General features: G+C 41.0%; 1 protein-coding gene across 4 annotated transcripts in view; it reads left to right on the plus strand.

The window, feature by feature from the left end:
• AGL (amylo-alpha-1,6-glucosidase and 4-alpha-glucanotransferase) overlaps window positions 1-17,632 on the plus strand; it is a 68,286-nt gene that overhangs the window by 18,234 nt on the left and 32,420 nt on the right. For 3 of the 4 annotated variants that reach the window (XM_014571907.3, XM_075936601.1, XM_075936602.1), the window contains exons 12-23: window positions 3,023-3,210; window positions 6,721-6,844; window positions 7,928-8,091; window positions 8,692-8,793; window positions 9,069-9,224; window positions 9,305-9,455; window positions 11,877-12,001; window positions 12,099-12,211; window positions 12,367-12,501; window positions 13,189-13,319; window positions 15,875-16,011; window positions 16,830-16,963. In XM_014571907.3, coding sequence (XP_014427393.2) covers window positions 3,023-3,210; window positions 6,721-6,844; window positions 7,928-8,091; window positions 8,692-8,793; window positions 9,069-9,224; window positions 9,305-9,455; window positions 11,877-12,001; window positions 12,099-12,211; window positions 12,367-12,501; window positions 13,189-13,319; window positions 15,875-16,011; window positions 16,830-16,963 — 1,660 coding nt within the window. Of the gene's footprint in view, window positions 1-3,022; window positions 3,211-6,720; window positions 6,845-7,197; window positions 7,322-7,927; window positions 8,092-8,691; window positions 8,794-9,068; window positions 9,225-9,304; window positions 9,456-11,876; window positions 12,002-12,098; window positions 12,212-12,366; window positions 12,502-13,188; window positions 13,320-15,874; window positions 16,012-16,829; window positions 16,964-17,632 lie in introns of all 4 variants that reach the window. The other variant, XM_025182967.2, reaches the window with a different exon arrangement.

The following is a 17,632-nucleotide window of genomic DNA, read 5'->3' on the forward strand; positions in this document are numbered from 1 at the left end:
GATCACCAATCAGCAGTTCCCAGATCTACCAGTAGATCACAATCTGCTGGTTGGTGACCACTGATTTAGAGAGTCTTTTCATTTTCTGAGTGCTGTTTACTGTTGTCTTACCATGTGTATAGCAAGCACTATACCTCCTAAAATTTAAGCTTCAAAACACTTTGTTTTCTGAATAGGCGGGAGTGGGCTTTTGTTACGGTTATGATGTTCTGAAATCACTCTTTAAATGAAATTGTCTATGCTCATTCTCTCTGTGAAGGAATGCAATTTGTTAAACAAATATTTCCTGACATTTGAGTTAGGAGAACCAAAGAATATTTTCACCAGATTTTTTTTTTTATTCTGACAGTGTTCTCTAATAGCTTGAATACATCCAAACTTTGAGGGTCAGCTCCTCAGTTTTGCCTTTTAGGTACTCCCCTCCCTCCCCTCACTGCTCGTGTGTGTGTGTATCTCTTTATACACACGCGCGTATCTGTCTCTTTATTTCTTCCACTCCCTCCCCCCCTTTAAAGGATGCAGGTGATCTGAAAATTTATTTGGTGAACTCTCAGAGCAGTAGTTTTGTCTAGTGTAGTGAAATTTTAATTCCAATTCAGTTGCTAATGGTTAAACTGGTGCTAATGGATAGCATCACAGCAGCTGTTCGCCCTCATAAATTTACAGAAGTGCCTGTCAGAGCTCTGCCAATAAGTACATTCAGTATATGGTTTTTAATTGTTGCAAAATAATTGACTTCCTTTTTTTCCTCTACATATTCTCTTTAAAATAAGGCATTATTGAAGATTAATACATGTTGGCCCAGTGCAGAAGTTTTTTTTTTTTTTACTCATCCTTTAATTGGCTGTCCTTTTCTTTTGGCAAATATACATGTATTTGGCTAGTGCAGTTGTCCCCTGATGTCTAATTTTCACTAAATGGGTAAAATCTTGGCCCAATTAGAAATCTATCCATTGAATTCGCGGGTGCTAGGATGTCACTCAATTTGTTTGAAGATACTTGTACAGGTTGCACCTCTATAAAGCAGGATTCTCTGATCCAGCAACATGGATATTCCAGGATGAGTGTCCCAGCACATTGCAGGCAGTGGGCGTCCCGGTGTGCTGTGGAGGGAAGAGTGTCACGGGGTCCTGGTGCATGGCCCACCTGGCTGCACGGGGAATTGTGAAGCTGCCAGGGATATAGGGGGGCAGGAGCCTTGTGCAAGGCTGGGTGTAGCTGGCAGGAACCAGGGAGCCAGAAATGACTTCCCCTAGTCTGGGGGAAAAGGCCTCATCCAGGACCAGTCAGGTCCCTAGGGTGCTGGACCTGTGTCTCAATATATGACAATACTTTATATTCTCCATTAATCTATTTTTCTTGAAGGGTTCATTACCCCCCTATGTCTTGCATACTTCCATTGATGAAGCAGTGTGTGGTGATGTAAGGGTAACTGGAGCAGGCTGCCAGTGTGTCATTGCTCTCCTTTTTGCATGATAGAACTTAACAATTGTTCACAACTTGACAAGGCTTACAAATTTGGAGGGGAAGGATTTACAACAAGGAAAAATCACAAAACTAGCAGGAGATGTATGAAGTAATGCAGGATTATTTTCTCAGATGAGTACAGAAAGTTCTCCTTATGTTTCATAAATCAGCATTTTTAACTGCACTGAGTAAAACAGAATAAGAAGAGCTCATTGTGGAATAAAAGTAATCAGACCATTAGAACTCTGCATTTCATGAACAAAGTGTTCCTTATGCGTGATTGTAAGCAATTACCCAACTGGCTTCCCAGATAATGCTGAAAATCAAAGTAGGTTCTTAGATGTCTTCAATAGGTCATAAATACCTTTTTCCTAATCTGATTCTAACAAAATATTTTTAATAATCTTCAAGAGCTGTAAAAACAGTAAATTTCATATTTTGTGGTACAGTGGATTAGAGTATAATTTACAGATAAATCGTGATTTTTAAAATTTAGACTGATCACATGTAAAATACAGAAATAAGGGAATGAAACAGACTAGGATATAATTTTCAAAGCCATCTCAGTGTCTTAGGTGCTTCTTCAAAATGTAGCTCTAGATTTAGTAGGAATAGAAACTGAATTAAAATAGATTACATTTTAAAATTAAGGCAGTTTATATTACGCACAGTTTATATACACTTTGAACCTGTCTGTTGTCAGCATTTGCTGTCAAGTATATGATTTACTGTTTTACTGAACTGAAAATATGGAAAAGATTGTCGAGAAAGAGATCTTTCATGGAATTTGCAATGCTATACATTTTAATGCACAGGGCACTGTTTTATTTTATTCCGTTCAATGTACCACTGTTTCTTATTTGAAATTTAAAATACAAATTGGTTTGTTTATAGAACTATATTAATATTCGTATAGACTTCAAGTGCACCTTTAGTGTAATGTTACATGGGAAGATGTGATTTAGCATACATTATATAATTTGAGAATTGATATGGTATAGTTAAAATCTTGTTTTAATACTCCTTTTTTTATTTTTATTTAACAATAAACTCAATGGCTGCGTCTAGACTGGCAAGTTTTTCCACAAAAGCAGCTGCTTTTGCAGAAAACCTTGCCAGCTGTCTACACTGGCCGCTTGATTTTGCACAAAAGCACTGACTTTCTACTGTCTGAAATGAGTGCTGCTTGCGCAAATATTATGCTGCTCCCTTTCGGGCAAAAGCCCTTTTCCGGAAATGCTTTTGCGCAAAAGGTTCAGTGTAGACAGCTGAAAACAGATTTGTGCAAAAAAGCCCCGATGGAGAAAATGGCAATCGGGGCTTTCTTGCGCAAAACTGCGTCTAGATTGGCACGGTCGCTTTTCCGCAAAAAGTACTTTTGCGGAAAAGCGTCCGTGCCAATCTAGATGCTCTTTTCCGCAAATGCTTTTAACGGGAAAAATTTTTGTGTTGAAAGCATTTGCAGAAAATCATGTCAGTCAAGACATAGCCAATATGTCAGGTTCCCTTGCTATCAGTAATGTATTGCAGCTAAGTTAATTTCTTTTCTTTACAGGTTCAAATGTTTACCTAAGAAGAGAACTTATTTGCTGGGGAGACAGCGTCAAACTGCGCTATGGAAATAAACCAGAAGACTGCCCTTACCTATGGGCACATATGAAAAAATACACTGAAATTACTGCCAAATATTTCCATGGAGTGCGTCTTGACAACTGCCATTCAACCCCTCTTCATGTAGCTGAGGTGTGGAAGGAACTAGCATTTTTATCGTAAAGTTGTTTTTGTATGTGTAATAAAGATTTACATAGCAAATGGCAATGCAGACATATGCAGGCTTTCATTAAAAATCCTCGTAGATTAGTTTAGTTTATTTGAGGTAGCTTGAATCCAGGTAATGCTGATAATAGCAGTGAAGGCCAGCATGGGATTCACAACAGACTAGTGGGCTGAGTGCATATCTAGGACCCATGCCAGGCTTGAACTATCTGTGCTGAAGTCTGTGCTTTATTGTCTTCACTGTGGTTGTTGTACTATTTGGATTCAGGTGTTGTAGAGGTGTACCCGCTGGATCACTTGTCAGAACATTTGTCAGAGAATACTGTTCTAGATGTAGTATTAAATTCCTTGAATGTTAAATCTGTTTTTTTTTTCCCCCTACTTTCTGTTGAGTGCCTTCTCCTCACGAGAAAATCATTCTTAAACAATATAGGCTACTCATTTGTAACTCATTGCAACAACTGGTGTCATCTTTTCTGAATTAATATTTTGCATCTAATGACTTTGTTAATTACTATGGAAAATATTTTTCCAAAGCTTCTGTCTGATCAAGCTTAGTGTGAATAACTCTCTCAGTAGTTCCCCAAGATATATTTCGTTTCCAGCTTAAGTCTAGTTGAAGAATATTTAGAAAGCATTGATTTTTCTGATGACTCTATCAAAGCAGGATTGAAACTAACTGTAGATTTATAAGATTTTTTTTCAGTACTTTGGGAAACAAAATATTGATTCATTTAAACCTATTTTTGGCTCCCTGGGAGCCATAGTGCACATATGGCTCTTGCAGCTATACCTGCTGTTATTGCCATTTGAATTTCTGTTCTTAGCAGGTTTAACTGAACTGCTCATAAGAGGGCATGCTCATGAAACCCTAGTCTAAATGTCTACTCTTAAAATGGTACAGTGGCACATTTGCATCATTGTAGTACTTCTTTGTAGACACTGCCTTACACCCACTGGAGGGATTCTTCCATCAGTGTAGGTAATCCACATCCAAAGGGCAGTAGCTAGGTCAACAGGAGAATTCGTCCAGCAATCTAGTGTTATCTAGTCAGGGACTTAGGTTGAGTTAAATTCACATCACTGAGTGGTGCTGTTTTCACACCCTTGAGAAACATTACACCAAACTTAATTTTCTCACGTAAACCAGGCCTAATTCTGGTGTAGCTGAAATGGCAGCAAAACTGATGAGGTTTTTTTGTTTGTTTGTTTTTTGCATATTTCTCTTCAGTAAACATGGATATACTAGGTCCAGTACTGTTTGTCACAAATTTCATTTTCCATCAAGATCACCAGTAACAGTGGTTGCAACTGACAATGAATTGGTTTTCAGCAGCTTTTCATAGTTGCTGTATTATTGAACATACTAGTGCTTCCTGTAATGTAAATTCTTGTTGCTGACCTAAACAGTTTCATCGTAGCCTTCCACAATTGGTAAAGTATAACCCACAATAATATAGTTCAAAAGGGTTATTTTTCAGGGTTCTGCTTCATTTCGCGCCCCCCCCCCCCCTTTTTACCTTAAGACTTTTCCACACACCCACATATACTCCACCATCACATAACAGAATTAGTTTCTAAATCAATTTAGTTAAATGGATGCAATCCCTTTCTGCAGGACTGCTGATAGAATTCCCAGGATCCTAGAAGGGCAAGGCCGGGGCTAGCTTCCCCCAGCCAGCCCTTCAGTGCTGCCCAGCCTGTGCCACCTGGGGCTCTGGTAGTCATTTAAAGGTCCCAGGACTCTACTGCCACTCTTGCAGTGGTAGCTAGCAGCCCGAGGCCCTTTGAAATTGCCTGGCCCTGGGACAGCTGCCTCTTTTGTTTCACCACCCCCCATCAGTGGAGCTGCCTTTGTGAGACTTGCTTAGATCTAAATGTGCTTTCTTAATAAATAAAACTAAACTAATAGCCCTCTTAATCTGATTTTATCATGTTCACAAACAGGTGTTGCACACTTTTAAATCAGTTAGAAATTATTTTGATTCAGTACAGTTTCTAGCTGTAGGCTGGGCCTTAGTAATATGAAGTCTAATTTTTTCTGCTTTTGGTCTTTGAAGGCGCCAAGGACTAAATGCAACTTTTTCACCTTTAATTTATGTATCTTTCCTGTTTGTTCATGCAATTGAGTTTAAAGTATTGACAAAAACAAGCAAAAAAAAAATCCTCAAATTTTGAAGAAGTTTGACCAAGATTCTTGTGTGTATGTTAATATTATTCAGGAGATCTTTATCAAAACCATACCAGATCTTGTACAGGCAGTCCCCAGGTTACGTACAAGATAGGGACTGTAGGTTTGTTCTTAAGTTGAATCTGTATGTAAGTCGGAACTGGCATCAGCCACCGCTGAAACTGATCAGTTTCAACTGCAGCTGAATCTGGGTGCCAGTTCTGACTTACATACAGATTCAACTTAAGAAACCCAGGCGTCCCCAAGTCAGCTGCTGCTGAAACTGATCAGCAGCTGATTCCAGGAAGCCTGGGGCAGAGCAACTCTGCCTCGGGCTTCCTGTAGTCAGCCGCTGGTCAGTTTCAGCAGCGGCTGACTTGGGGACGCCTGGGGCAGAGCAGCTGGGGTGCTGCTGGGTTGCTCCAGTAGCGTGGCTCCTGGGCGCTACTGGACCAACCCAGCAGCACCCCAGCTGCTCTGCCTCAGGCGTCCTGATTCAGCCGCTGCTGAAACTGACCAGCAGTGGCTGAATCAGGACTCCTGGGGCAGAGCAGCTGGGGTGCTGCCAGGTTGGTCCGGAGCGGCGCTGCGGGACCAACCCGGCAGCCCCCAGCTGCTCTACCCCAGGGGTAGGCAAGAAAAGCCTGGTCTGCTGGGGGGGGCACTAGCTGCACACCCCCCAGCAGACCAGGGAGACGGGGGGTGGGGACGCCCAAGTCCTCCACGGCTTTGCTCCGTCTCGCTGGTCTGCTGACCTGGGAGACACGGAGCGAAGCCGCAGAGCACGTGGACAGCGGGACAGTCCAGGCGCGCTGCGCTGTCCCACTGCTGGCGTGCTCCGAGGTTTTGCTCCCCATCTCCCTGGTCTGCAAAGCCGCGGAGGGGCTGGGGCTGCGGGACAGCCCAGGCGCGCCTGGGCTGTCCCACCGCCGGCTTCCCCCGTGGCTTTGCAAAGCAGACCAGGGAGACGCGGAGCAGCTTTTCTCGCCCCGAAGTACACGGGTGGCGGGACCACGAGGTCCCGCAGTCCATGTCTTCCGGGGCGAGAAAAGCCGCGTTCGTAACTGCAGATCCAACATAAGTCGGATCCGCATAAGTCGGGGACTGCCTGTAATTGTTTAAAGCACACAATCAGGGTCTAACTTTTACAATAAGTACTACTCATTTATCGAAATTTTTGTTTTCTTGAACAATTTTTTTTTTAAGAACTCAACTATGTTTGGTTACCATACATCATGTTATGGTATATGCTTAGGTTTCAAGGGTTTGTTTTTAATGAAGATCATTAAAAAGTTTATCATCTATAGGAAATGCTAGCAGCAGCCAGGTCAGTCAGACCGAATCTTTATGTGATAGCTGAACTCTTCACGGGCAGTGAGCACATTGACAATGTCTTTGTCAACCGCTTGGGAATTACCAGTCTTATTAGAGGTATAGATGCCTGAAAGTTTTATTTAGGATTGCTATATGTGGTTCAAAGTTTTTAATGTGAAACTAACTTTGGTTTGGTTTGTTTATTTTTATATCTCTGCCCTTTGCAAATTCAAACCTCTTTTGTTCTTTTTCTTTTAATTCCTCTATCTATTATCTTTCTATTCCTAATTGGCTTTTTGGTTACTTTTGCATAATTGAACTTGTTTGGTTTCTTCATGTTTTGGCTTTCCATTTTGTGTATGCTGCATGGAATTACCTTGCTGCCCAATCCGTGCCTAGCTTTGTATTCTTTCTTTTTTTCTGTTCTGCCTTTCCCTTTTCTGTGTCTTCCTTGGCTGTGCTTTTTGCAGTATATGCTGGACACAGCAAGAAAACTGCGGGCTGATTTGTATGTAGTGGCTGAGCTGTTCACAGGAAGTGAGGAGTTGGACAATATCTTTGTGACTAGATTGGGCGTTAGCTCCTTAATAAGAGGTAGGCTTGCTATGTGTGTTGTTCCCCATCACTCCTCTGATGCTGCATGTATGGTGTGCCATGTATGGGAAAAAAAGTCAGATGTTGGACTTGTGCAACTTGTTATATTTCATATATTTAACACGTGCTCAGAGGCATTTAATTTTATATGGTATTTTCTCTTTACTTAAATATGGTATTGTGTCATAAGCTGAGATATGCATCCTAGGTGTTGTAAGAGTTCAAAAAGGAACTGTAATGTATATCGCAATCTGGAGGAATAGCAGTATTTGTGGCATAGCTTTCCCACACTTCTTCCTGATTGGTTCTGGTTTTTCTTTTTCTTTTAATTGATGGACCTTTGAAAGGGGATACTCTTTTCTTTTCTTTTTTTTTAATGTTTTTCCTTTTTTACCCTAACACACCATGACACATTACATGGTGGATGCACTCAAATTGTGGACACTCTACCTATAATTAAAGTTTAATATTCTTTTAATATTAAGTAATACCTTTGATTATTTAGTATGCCAAATATGAAGGCATTTATTGTAGCCTTCCTATTGGATATCCTTTAGTTATGTCAATAAGTCTCCTGTAAACACTCACACAAGTTTTGTTCCGTAGAGGCAATGAGTGCGTATAACAGTCATGAAGAGGGAAGATTAGTTTACCGTTTTGGAGGCGAACCGGTTGGGTCTTTTGTTCAGCCTCGTTTGAGACCATTAATGCCAGCTATTGCACATGCACTTTTTATGGATGTTACACATGATAATGAATGTCTTATTCAGGTAAGCTCTTCAGTTATTTTAGATTTGTTAGAGTATTTAACATGGAAACAATTTTTTTTTTTGGTAGTGTGATTGTCATGTCAATTCATAAAGGTTATAAATCAGGAATTACTTTTGAATGATGTTTTGGAAAGACATGACTAGTTAAAAAGTTATATGAAGTGGAATTATACAGTGTTTCCCACAATCTTTTGACCTGTCCCTTTGGGGATAGAAGCATAAAAATCTAGTAAATACATTCTGGTTTGACTCTTGCATGTCCACCTATTATAAACTTTGTAAAGGTTTCCTCTTCACCTGTTCTCTTAATCTGATCCTGGGATGTACAGAATGGGTAATACTGGGAGGATCAGAGGAAGATTGGGCACTGGGATGACATTGTTAGGAGCTCTGCTCTTTTAAACTTCATGTGATGATTTTAAATAAAAGCTTATAAAAGTTTTAATCTGTGATTAGTGCTATAAGCACATCCAGTAAACAGTGAGTTCTTCTGTAAAATAAGTATTTGAATTTCTTGTGTTTGGAAGGAAATAAAAAGATGATAGACTAGGTTAATTTTACTCTTTTTTTTTTTTTTTTTTTTTTAATTCTTATAAATAGCACCGATCTGTGTATGATGCTCTTCCCAGCTCAATGATCGTGTCCATGGCCTGCTGTGCTACAGGAAGCACCAAAGGCTATGATGAGTTAGTACCCCACCAGGTCTGTGTCTCCTCTTTAAAACTGCGGTTGACTTACTTTTTTACAAAAAATTCATCGCTATTATAATACTAGAATACCAATATTACAAATATTAAAGTTTATACAATAAATTATGGGATTTACTCATTTAAAATTTCAAAGAGATAGCTTATTAGCTATTTCACTGTATCTGTGGAAAATGAACTGATAGAAGAAGAGGAGGGAGGAGGAGAGAGAGAGATTTCTAGTTATTTTTCAGAATAGTTTATGTATGGCTAAAGTTTAATTATTTGCAGATTTCTGTAGTCTCCGAAGAGAGGTTTTATGCCAAATGGAATCCAACTGCGACAACCTCTACTCCTGGTGAGGTTAATTTCCAAACTGGAATTATAGCAGGAAGGCTAGCCATGAACAGGCTGCACCAAGAGTTGGGAGCGAAAGGCTTCATTCAGGCAAGAAATTGAAGTGTAATTGTTTCACTCAGTTACATTTATTTTCAGAATAAGAATGTGTTGACTTATGTATTTTGTAGGTATATGTGGATCAAGTTGATGAAGATATAGTAGCAGTAACAAGACATTGTCCTAACACACACCAGTCTGTAGTGGCTGTTTCTCGCACTGCTTTCAGAGATCCCAAAACCACCTCCTACAGCAAAGAAGTGCCTCAAATGTGCATCCCAGGTATTCAAACCTGTTTTTAAGAGTTAATAGTATCCAAGAGATTAAAGCATAAAGGTGAAACTCTATTGTTTCTACTTATTAAAGATTTTGTGATTAGTATGCAACATTAAATGCATAGATATGAAAGTATATAAAGGTACCACAAATACAGGCAGTCCCCGACTTACGCGGATCCGACTTATGTCGGATCCGCAGTTACGAACGGGGCTTCCCCAGAGTACACGGACTGCGGGACCTCGCGGTCCTGCCGCCCGTGTACTCTGGGGCTTTCTCTGCGTCTCCCTGGTCTGCAGACCAGGAAGACGCAGAGCAAAGCCGTGGAGGGGCTCAGGCAGCCCAGGGGCGCCTGGGCTGCCCGAGCCCTCCCCCCCACCCCCCCCCCCCGCGGCCTTGCAAAGCCGCGGGAAGCCGGCAGCGGAGCAGTCCAGGAGCGCCTGGGCTGCCTCGCTGCCCGAACCCCCCCGCAGCTTTGCAAAGCCGCGGGGGGCTTGGGCAGCGGGGCAGTCCAGGAGCGCCTGGACTGCTCCACTGCCGGCTTCCCCGAGGCTTTGCAAAGCCGGGGGGGGGGGGGGGGCTCGGGCAGCGGGGCACCCCAGGCGTGCCTGGGCTGCTCCGCTGCCGGCTTCCCCGAGGCTTTGCAAAGCCGCAGGGCAAGCTGGCAGCGGGACAGCCCAGACGCCCCGCGGCTGTCCCGCTGCCGGCGTCCTCAGAGGCTTTGCTCCCCGTCTCCCTGGTATGCTGGTCTCCAGCAGACCAGGGAGACGGGGAGCAAAGCCGCGGAGGACCCAGGCGGCGGGACCGCGGTGCATCTCGGTCCGCCGCCCATGTCTTCCTGGTCTGCTGGGGTGGGGGGAGCGCAGCTAGTACCCTCCCCCCCCCCCCCCCAGCAGACTAGGCTTTTCTCCGGACACCTGTGGCAGAGCAGCTGGGTGCTTCCGGTTGGTCCCGCAGTGCCGCTCTGGGCGCTACTGGTCCAACCCAGCAGCACCCCAGCTACTCTGCCCCAGGCGTCCTGATTTAGCCGCTGCTGAAACTGACCAGCGCTGACTACAGGAAGCCCGAGGCAGAGTTGCTCTGCCCCGGGCTTCCTGGAATCAGCTGCTGATCAATTTCAGCAGCAGCTGACTTGGGGACGCTTGGGGTTCTTAAGTTGATTCTGTATGTAAGTCAGAACTGGCGGTCAGTTTCAGCAGCGGCTGAATCTGGACGCCAGTTCCGACTTACATACAGATTCAACTTAAGAACAAACCTACAGTCCCTATCTTGTACGTAACCCGGGGACTGCCTGTAGCTAATACTAATTTGAACCACTTTTGACTTAAAAAAAATACATCTACCCTTATATCCCCATGGAAATTTTGTGGTTCCATTTCCTTTCTTCATGTTGCAAATAAGCCACACAAGCAGGAGAAACTTTTTAACCCTAGCAGAAAGCCATTGGAATATAGGGAAAGTTCTATTTTTTCCATATACTGTAATCTAAATCTCTTTTTACAGTTTTCTTAAGTACTACTAGTAGTAACAGATAAAGAATTTTTGGATATGTGGGTATAAGTTGGTTGTAAGCACTAGTGTAAAAAAAAGCACCAATGTGAGTAAGATCTGGCACAATAAATTCTTCATGTGTATTTTTGCAAGTTCTTAAGACTTAGTGCAAACAGCATTAGTTAATTGAGCCTTTTTGCATTGAAGTGGCTATTTGATCTTAGCCACTGTAACATTTCTGAAAGAGCCATTGCAACTTTTTATATTTTACTTTTTGTAAACCCCAAACTGCAAACATTTCTTCACTTGCTTGACTTTTCTCTCATGGCAATTCCGCTGAAGTCTGTGGAACTGCTAACATGCCTAAAGTTAAGCACATGTGTAAGTGCTTGTAGGATTCAGAGCCTTTAAGTTTTAGATCATTAAATAAAGCAAATAAGGTTTTTGAAGATCAAGGTGGTTCCTCTGTGTATTTAAAAACTGATGTGTTCTGTTGATAGCTGCTTAGGAAGTGTTGCAGCGCTTTGCGAAAGTCAGAACCCCCCAAATAGATACAATCACCTCTAGCAGGTCACCTGTTGGTTTTAATGGTGTTGTATCAGGTGGTTGTTTGTAATCCATGATTATATCACTATAACTGAGTGTGAGTTACGAAAGTTATAGCTTAGATTACACCCTGACCAATAAGTGAATAATGAATGCATTTTATCAAGTAATCAAGAGTGAAAGACGTAATGTATAGAGCTATAAAATCTGTATTCCCTTCCAGATCTATCAGATGTATTTAGTAATTGTGAGATGCATTTTCTGTAGTTTAAATCTTGCTTGAAGAACAAATTAAACATGTTTTAGAACAAAGAATACCTTGACATATACATTCATTTTGTGTGTGCGTATTTTGAGTTGTTGGTTTTATATGTGATTAACTGTTTATAGGCAAAATTGAAGAGGTAGTGCTTGAGGCTAGAACTATGGAGAGAAATGCTAGTCCTTACAAAAAAGATGAGCATTTTATTAACGGATTACCTAATTACACAGTAGAGATCAGAGAACACATCCAGGTAATTACACTATTTTCTTTATGCTAGTAGATACAACATCTTACCTAAGAGGGAAATCTGAATTCTTTATAGTTTCAATTATCTCTTCTTTTCTAAGATCAGAGAAAGTAAAATTATAAAGCAAGCTGGAACTGCCATAAAAGGTCCCAATGAATTTGTTCAAGAAATAGAATTTGAAAACTTAACCCCAGGAAGTGTGATAATATTCAGGTATATGATGATGATTCTCTACTTACTAAATGTGTTAATTGGCTGTACTAGTTTAAATGGATTGGTGTTGGGGGGGTTTTTTAGTCTAATTCCATTACTTCAAAAATAGTGGTTAGAGCTGCTAACTTCTACAGTTTGTGCACTGACATTTACAGAGTTAGCCTTGACCCTAAAGCACAAGAGGCTGTTGGTATACTCCGTAATCACCTGATCCAGTTCAGTCCTCATTTTAAATCGGGAAGTCTTCCTGATGACCAGTCAGCACCTATACTAAAACATCTTTTTTCTTCGTAAGTATGCCTTACATTTGTTAGATTACATCTAGTAGAAAGCTAGATTAGAATCAGAGATCAACCTGCCAGTGCTGAGGAATTATAATTACTGGGTCTATTTTAATTAATGTATGAGCAAGTATGTTTAGAAAACTAGATTCAGAAAGTAGTGGTTCAGACTTTAAAAAGTCTTACCTCTTTCATATGAGTAGTTCTGTGTTCCCTGATGATTGATTTTTCTGCCAGGAAATTTTACATCTTTCAGAAAGGTGTTCAGATGATTTTATCAACATGGCTTTTTTAAACTCTCACACCCGTCAAAAAACTAGTAGATATTAATTATGTTCTTAACTGCAATGATAAAAAAATCTACTATATAGTTAGCATTATAGAAAGAAATGAGATTTTTTTTTTTAAAAACCTTGTAAAAAATGAGATTTTTGGGGAGGAGGTTTGTTCCATTTTAAAACTAACCTATAGTTATACTCTTATATCAATACTAAGGTTTGTAAATAAGTGGCCAGATTTTTTGGAAGTCATGAATAGCTGCAAGTTGCTTGCTACCCTTGAAAATCAGCCTGTTTTCAGTAGTCTAAATGTAAGCATCCCTCTTTAAATAATAACTTGGCCTAAACCATAACTAGAACTCTTCATGTCCATTTGTATACTGTAATTAAAAATGTTGGATTTTTTTCCCTTTCTTAGTATTGCATCTAAATTAACGTTGGCTGACTTGAATCAAGTACTTTATCGGTGTGATGCTGAGGAACAAGAGGATGGTGGAGGATGTTACAACATACCAAACTGGTCACCCCTTAAATATGCGGGCTTGCAAGGTAATATTTTGTGCATGCTTTTTTTGGTAGAAGAAAAAAAGAGAATGGATCATATCAATCAAGATTTCAATGGCCAGATAGTTAGTTAGATTTTGTGCACTTCTTTTCAGATAGCAAAGACCAAGTTGCCTCTGCAAATGGGAAAGTAAGATACTGAATCAAAATACACACTTTAATATTGGGGTGAATGTAGGTTAAATATTTAATTTACAATCAAACTGTAGTAATCTTTGGGAATCCTTTGAAACCAATTCAAATAGGTTTACCTCTTGTCAAAATGGCATTATATAAAGCCCAGAAATATTATTTGGTACTTGAAGTGTCAATAATGGCTGCATTTTAACATCTGAATGCTATTGTGTGACTTCCTAATTATCTGAATTTTTAAAATGTAAGGAAACATGGGCTCTTTGATTACCCAGTATTTGTCTGAAATTTACTGTGGGTCCACTGAGTCCTAGCAGGTGGATTGGATCCCTTCTCATTGTACAGTCAAGTTACAGCTGCAAGTCACTACAGCACAGTTGAAGGAGTCAACCAATCTGTTGCCTTTCTCAGAATGTTCTGTTTCCGCTAGTGGCTCTGGGAAGTTAAATTCCTAACTTTGCTAGACAATAAAACTCATGATATTAATAAAGACATGGATTTATGGCTCATTACAACCATCTAACCCATTAACCCCTCTCCCCCCCCCTTTTTTTTGGTTGCATGACTTATAAAGGTTAACTGTCCAGTTGACCTTAAATAGTCTCTTAAAACAGTGGCACACAAACTTTCCCAGTAGTGTCCCCCCATAGGGATGCAAGTGAATAATCGACTACTCGCTTCCCCTTGCTGCCACCATGAGAGGAAGCAAGAGGGAAGGGGAAAACAGGAGCTGGTGCTGGGGAGAGCTGGCTTAAAAGGGTAAGAAGTGGTGGGAAAGGGATAGGGGAGACTTCTCTGGCAGAAGTCTATATTTGCAGTAGACAGGGCTGGCTGCTGCGAACAGGGATTGCTGGACTCTGCATGAACCGGGACCAAGCAGTCCCAGCTCACACTGGTCCGGGATGCTGTTTATCTGCATTTTAAATATAGTAAGAGCCCAGCGGGATGGCTCCCTCTGTGACTGTGCATAGCAGTCCTTATTGACTAGTTGTGTAGTTGATATAAATTGTATTGACTACATGATTAGTTAGATAACCGCAATTTATCATCCTTAGTCCTTCCCCTCGTCATTAATGGAATCTGTTTGCACTCTTTACCATTGACCATTAACAATCTCTTTGGATTCCCCTCCATAGCCAAGGCTTCTTTAGCAGTGGGCTGCTTCTACTTTGCAGCCAGGCTGCAATACTAGGGCAGGGCCAATACCTGCCCTACTCCCCCTTAGATTTTTAGGTGGGCTAAGATGCATCTGATGGTCTGATTTATAGGCGAGGTAATCTACTGAGGTGAGGTCAGTGTGGAGGCAACATTCTCTCTCTGTCCCCCAAAGGGGCTGACTTGGGTTCTGTCATGTGGGGCTGGCATTAATAGTTTGGCATGTCCTCTCAGTACCCCCTCGCGCAAATGTTCTTCTGTGGCCCCTTAGGGCTGCGTGCCCCACAGTTTGCACAACACTGCCTCGGAATTAGGGATGTAAGCAACTAGTCGACTACCTGATAAGCATTAGCTGATTGGGTAATCGAGTAGTGACTGGACTAGTCACTTGGGCCCCCATCTTGCTACCTGTATCAGAGAGAGGCAGCAAGGGGGGGAGCAGGAGCCAGTTCTCCCTAGCACCATCTCCATGGGGGGGAAGCAGAGGCAGAGCGGGGACTGAAGCAGTTCTGACTGCTGCGCTTCTGCTTTTGAAATGTAGCAAGAGCACCCTGGGACTGTTGCTACATTTCAAAGTTGAAACGCTGCAGTCAAACGCACTTGCCTCATGATCCCTGCTGCCCTTTTGCCTTTTAAATGTGGCATCTCTTTCTACATTTAAAAGGCTGAGGTGCAGCCCGGGTAGTGAATGCCCCACCTCCCCTTTGATGATTAATCGAGTAGTCAATGGCAATTCCATCGACTACTCAACTAGGTGATTAATCGAAATTTAACATCCCTGTTTGGAATGCATCAACTACTTATGCTAAACAACCTGTTCTATTTTTTTTTTTAATCTGGGACACTTGGAGTACCTTTCTCAGTCTTGAAAAAGAGCTCTGTGTAACTTGAAAGCTTTCACCAACAGAATTTGGTCTAATAAGAGATTCCCTCAACCACTCGCTCTCTCTGCTAAGCAGTGCACAGCAGCTTACAAACCTATTTCTTCAAAATACACAAACATATTTAAGTATTTAGAGACTCCAGTGGGACTTCAACACATGCCTAAAGTTTGTTAAGCATATGCTTAAATGCTTTGCTGAATTGGGGCTTAAAGCTTATGAGGAATAATGATGGGTTGAAAAAATCATTACTGATCTAGCTCTGTTTAAAATTTTTCAGACTTGAGATGTTGGATTTATTCCTGGAAACTGGAATTGCTGTTTGTGATAATCGTATGAAGAGTAATACAGTAATGCTCTTTGAATTTTCAGGATTAATGTCAGTGATGGCAGACATTAGACCAAAGAATGATTTGGGTCATCCTTTTTGTGCTAATTTGAGATCTGGAGATTGGATGATCGACTATGTCAGTGGACGTCTAATATCCCGTGCAGGAGCCTGTGCAGAAGTAAGTACATTTATTAAGTATCAGAGGGGTAGCTGTGTTAGTCTGAATCTGCATAAACAATGAGAAGTCCTGTGGTACCTTATAGACTTAACAGATGTATTGAAGCATAAACTTTCGTGGGCAAAGACCCACTTCGTCAGAGGCATCTGACAAAGTAGGTCTTTGCCCACCAAAGTTTATGCTCCAATAAATCTGTTAGTCTATAAATTTATTAAGTTATTTTTCTTTCACATATTGAGAGGTAACTGTTACCATATAGATCAGGGGTGGCAAAGCTTACTAACCCTCTGAGCTACAAGCCTCAGAAGTTTGAGAGCCAGAGCACACCTTACACAGCTTGGGGCTTCAACTCCATAATCATATCAGAACAATGATTACTTTTTTTGGAATTGTTGTTGACCGGTATTTTGCATATGATCTAGTGACCTCCAGATATCTTTCCAGAGTACTCATCACTCACACAATGGGCATTTTGTAGGATGTGTGGAATTGATTGTTCCTTACTAACTTTGCATTTATCCTTATTGAATTTCATCCTTCAAACCCTATCTATGGTTTGTCCAGGTCATTTTGAATTTTAATTCCATCTTCCAAAGCACTTGCAACTCCTTATAAACTTATTTATAAATATACTCTATAATGGAAAGTTTCTGCCAACCAGAATAAGTGGTGCTCCCAGTCATGCCTATGATCCCCAAAAAACAGGTGTAGGCAAACTAACAGGAACTCTACCTGTCTTCCAGTACAAAGTATGACTGCCATACTATTAGTCTCCTGAAAGTAGAAATTGATAACTTACAGAAGTATTATTCTACTAGGTTGGTAAATGGTTGAAGGCCATGTTCATCTACCTAAAGCAGATTCCACGTTACCTTATCCCATGTTACTTTGATGCTATATTAGTGGGTGCATACACAACTCTTCTAGATCTGGCATGGAGTCAGATGTCTAGGTATGTATAATAGTGTTGAAAGAAAAGTATGTGTATGTTTACATGTTGTATTATCCACTTGTGCATCAGAAATAATCATTTAAACGCTTTACATATGCTTTCTTAAAAGGTTCTCTACAGCTAACATTTTATTATGCCTTGAAACTGCAATAATCTGATTAGACTCGTAAAAAGGTATTCTCTTTAATTAATCTTCCAGTTCAGCGCAAATGTTAAATGCATAAATGCGGTATGTCCCTTTGGGTCTCTCAGCTGCTTAATGCAGTGGCCACACTATATGGATACCTGCATAATAGTACTGATGGACAAAAAGAAAAGCTGTCAAACGGCAAAAATAAATATTCTTGTTGGTTAATGGAAAAGCGTAAAGCTGATAATGAAAACTATATGCACCTTCTAAGGGAAAATAATAGATGGTCAATAATTTAGTGTTGCTCTAGGACTTGGATTTACCACTGGCAGTGCAGTAATAGGAAATGGGACATGGACACAAGGTCCACCTTCCAGACTTCAAAGCTGCCTCTTCTTCATTACTTTAAGATGGCTTGACCATGGTTGCATAATAGAATCATATAAGATTAGGATTGGAAAAGAATTTAGGAGGACATCTAGTCTCTTCCACCTCCGCCCGCACTCAAAGCAGGACAAACCCCAACTAAATCCCAAATG

Source organism: Pelodiscus sinensis, chromosome 9 (assembly GCF_049634645.1).
Source record: "Pelodiscus sinensis isolate JC-2024 chromosome 9, ASM4963464v1, whole genome shotgun sequence".
Lineage (NCBI taxonomy): Eukaryota > Metazoa > Chordata > Testudines > Trionychidae > Pelodiscus > Pelodiscus sinensis.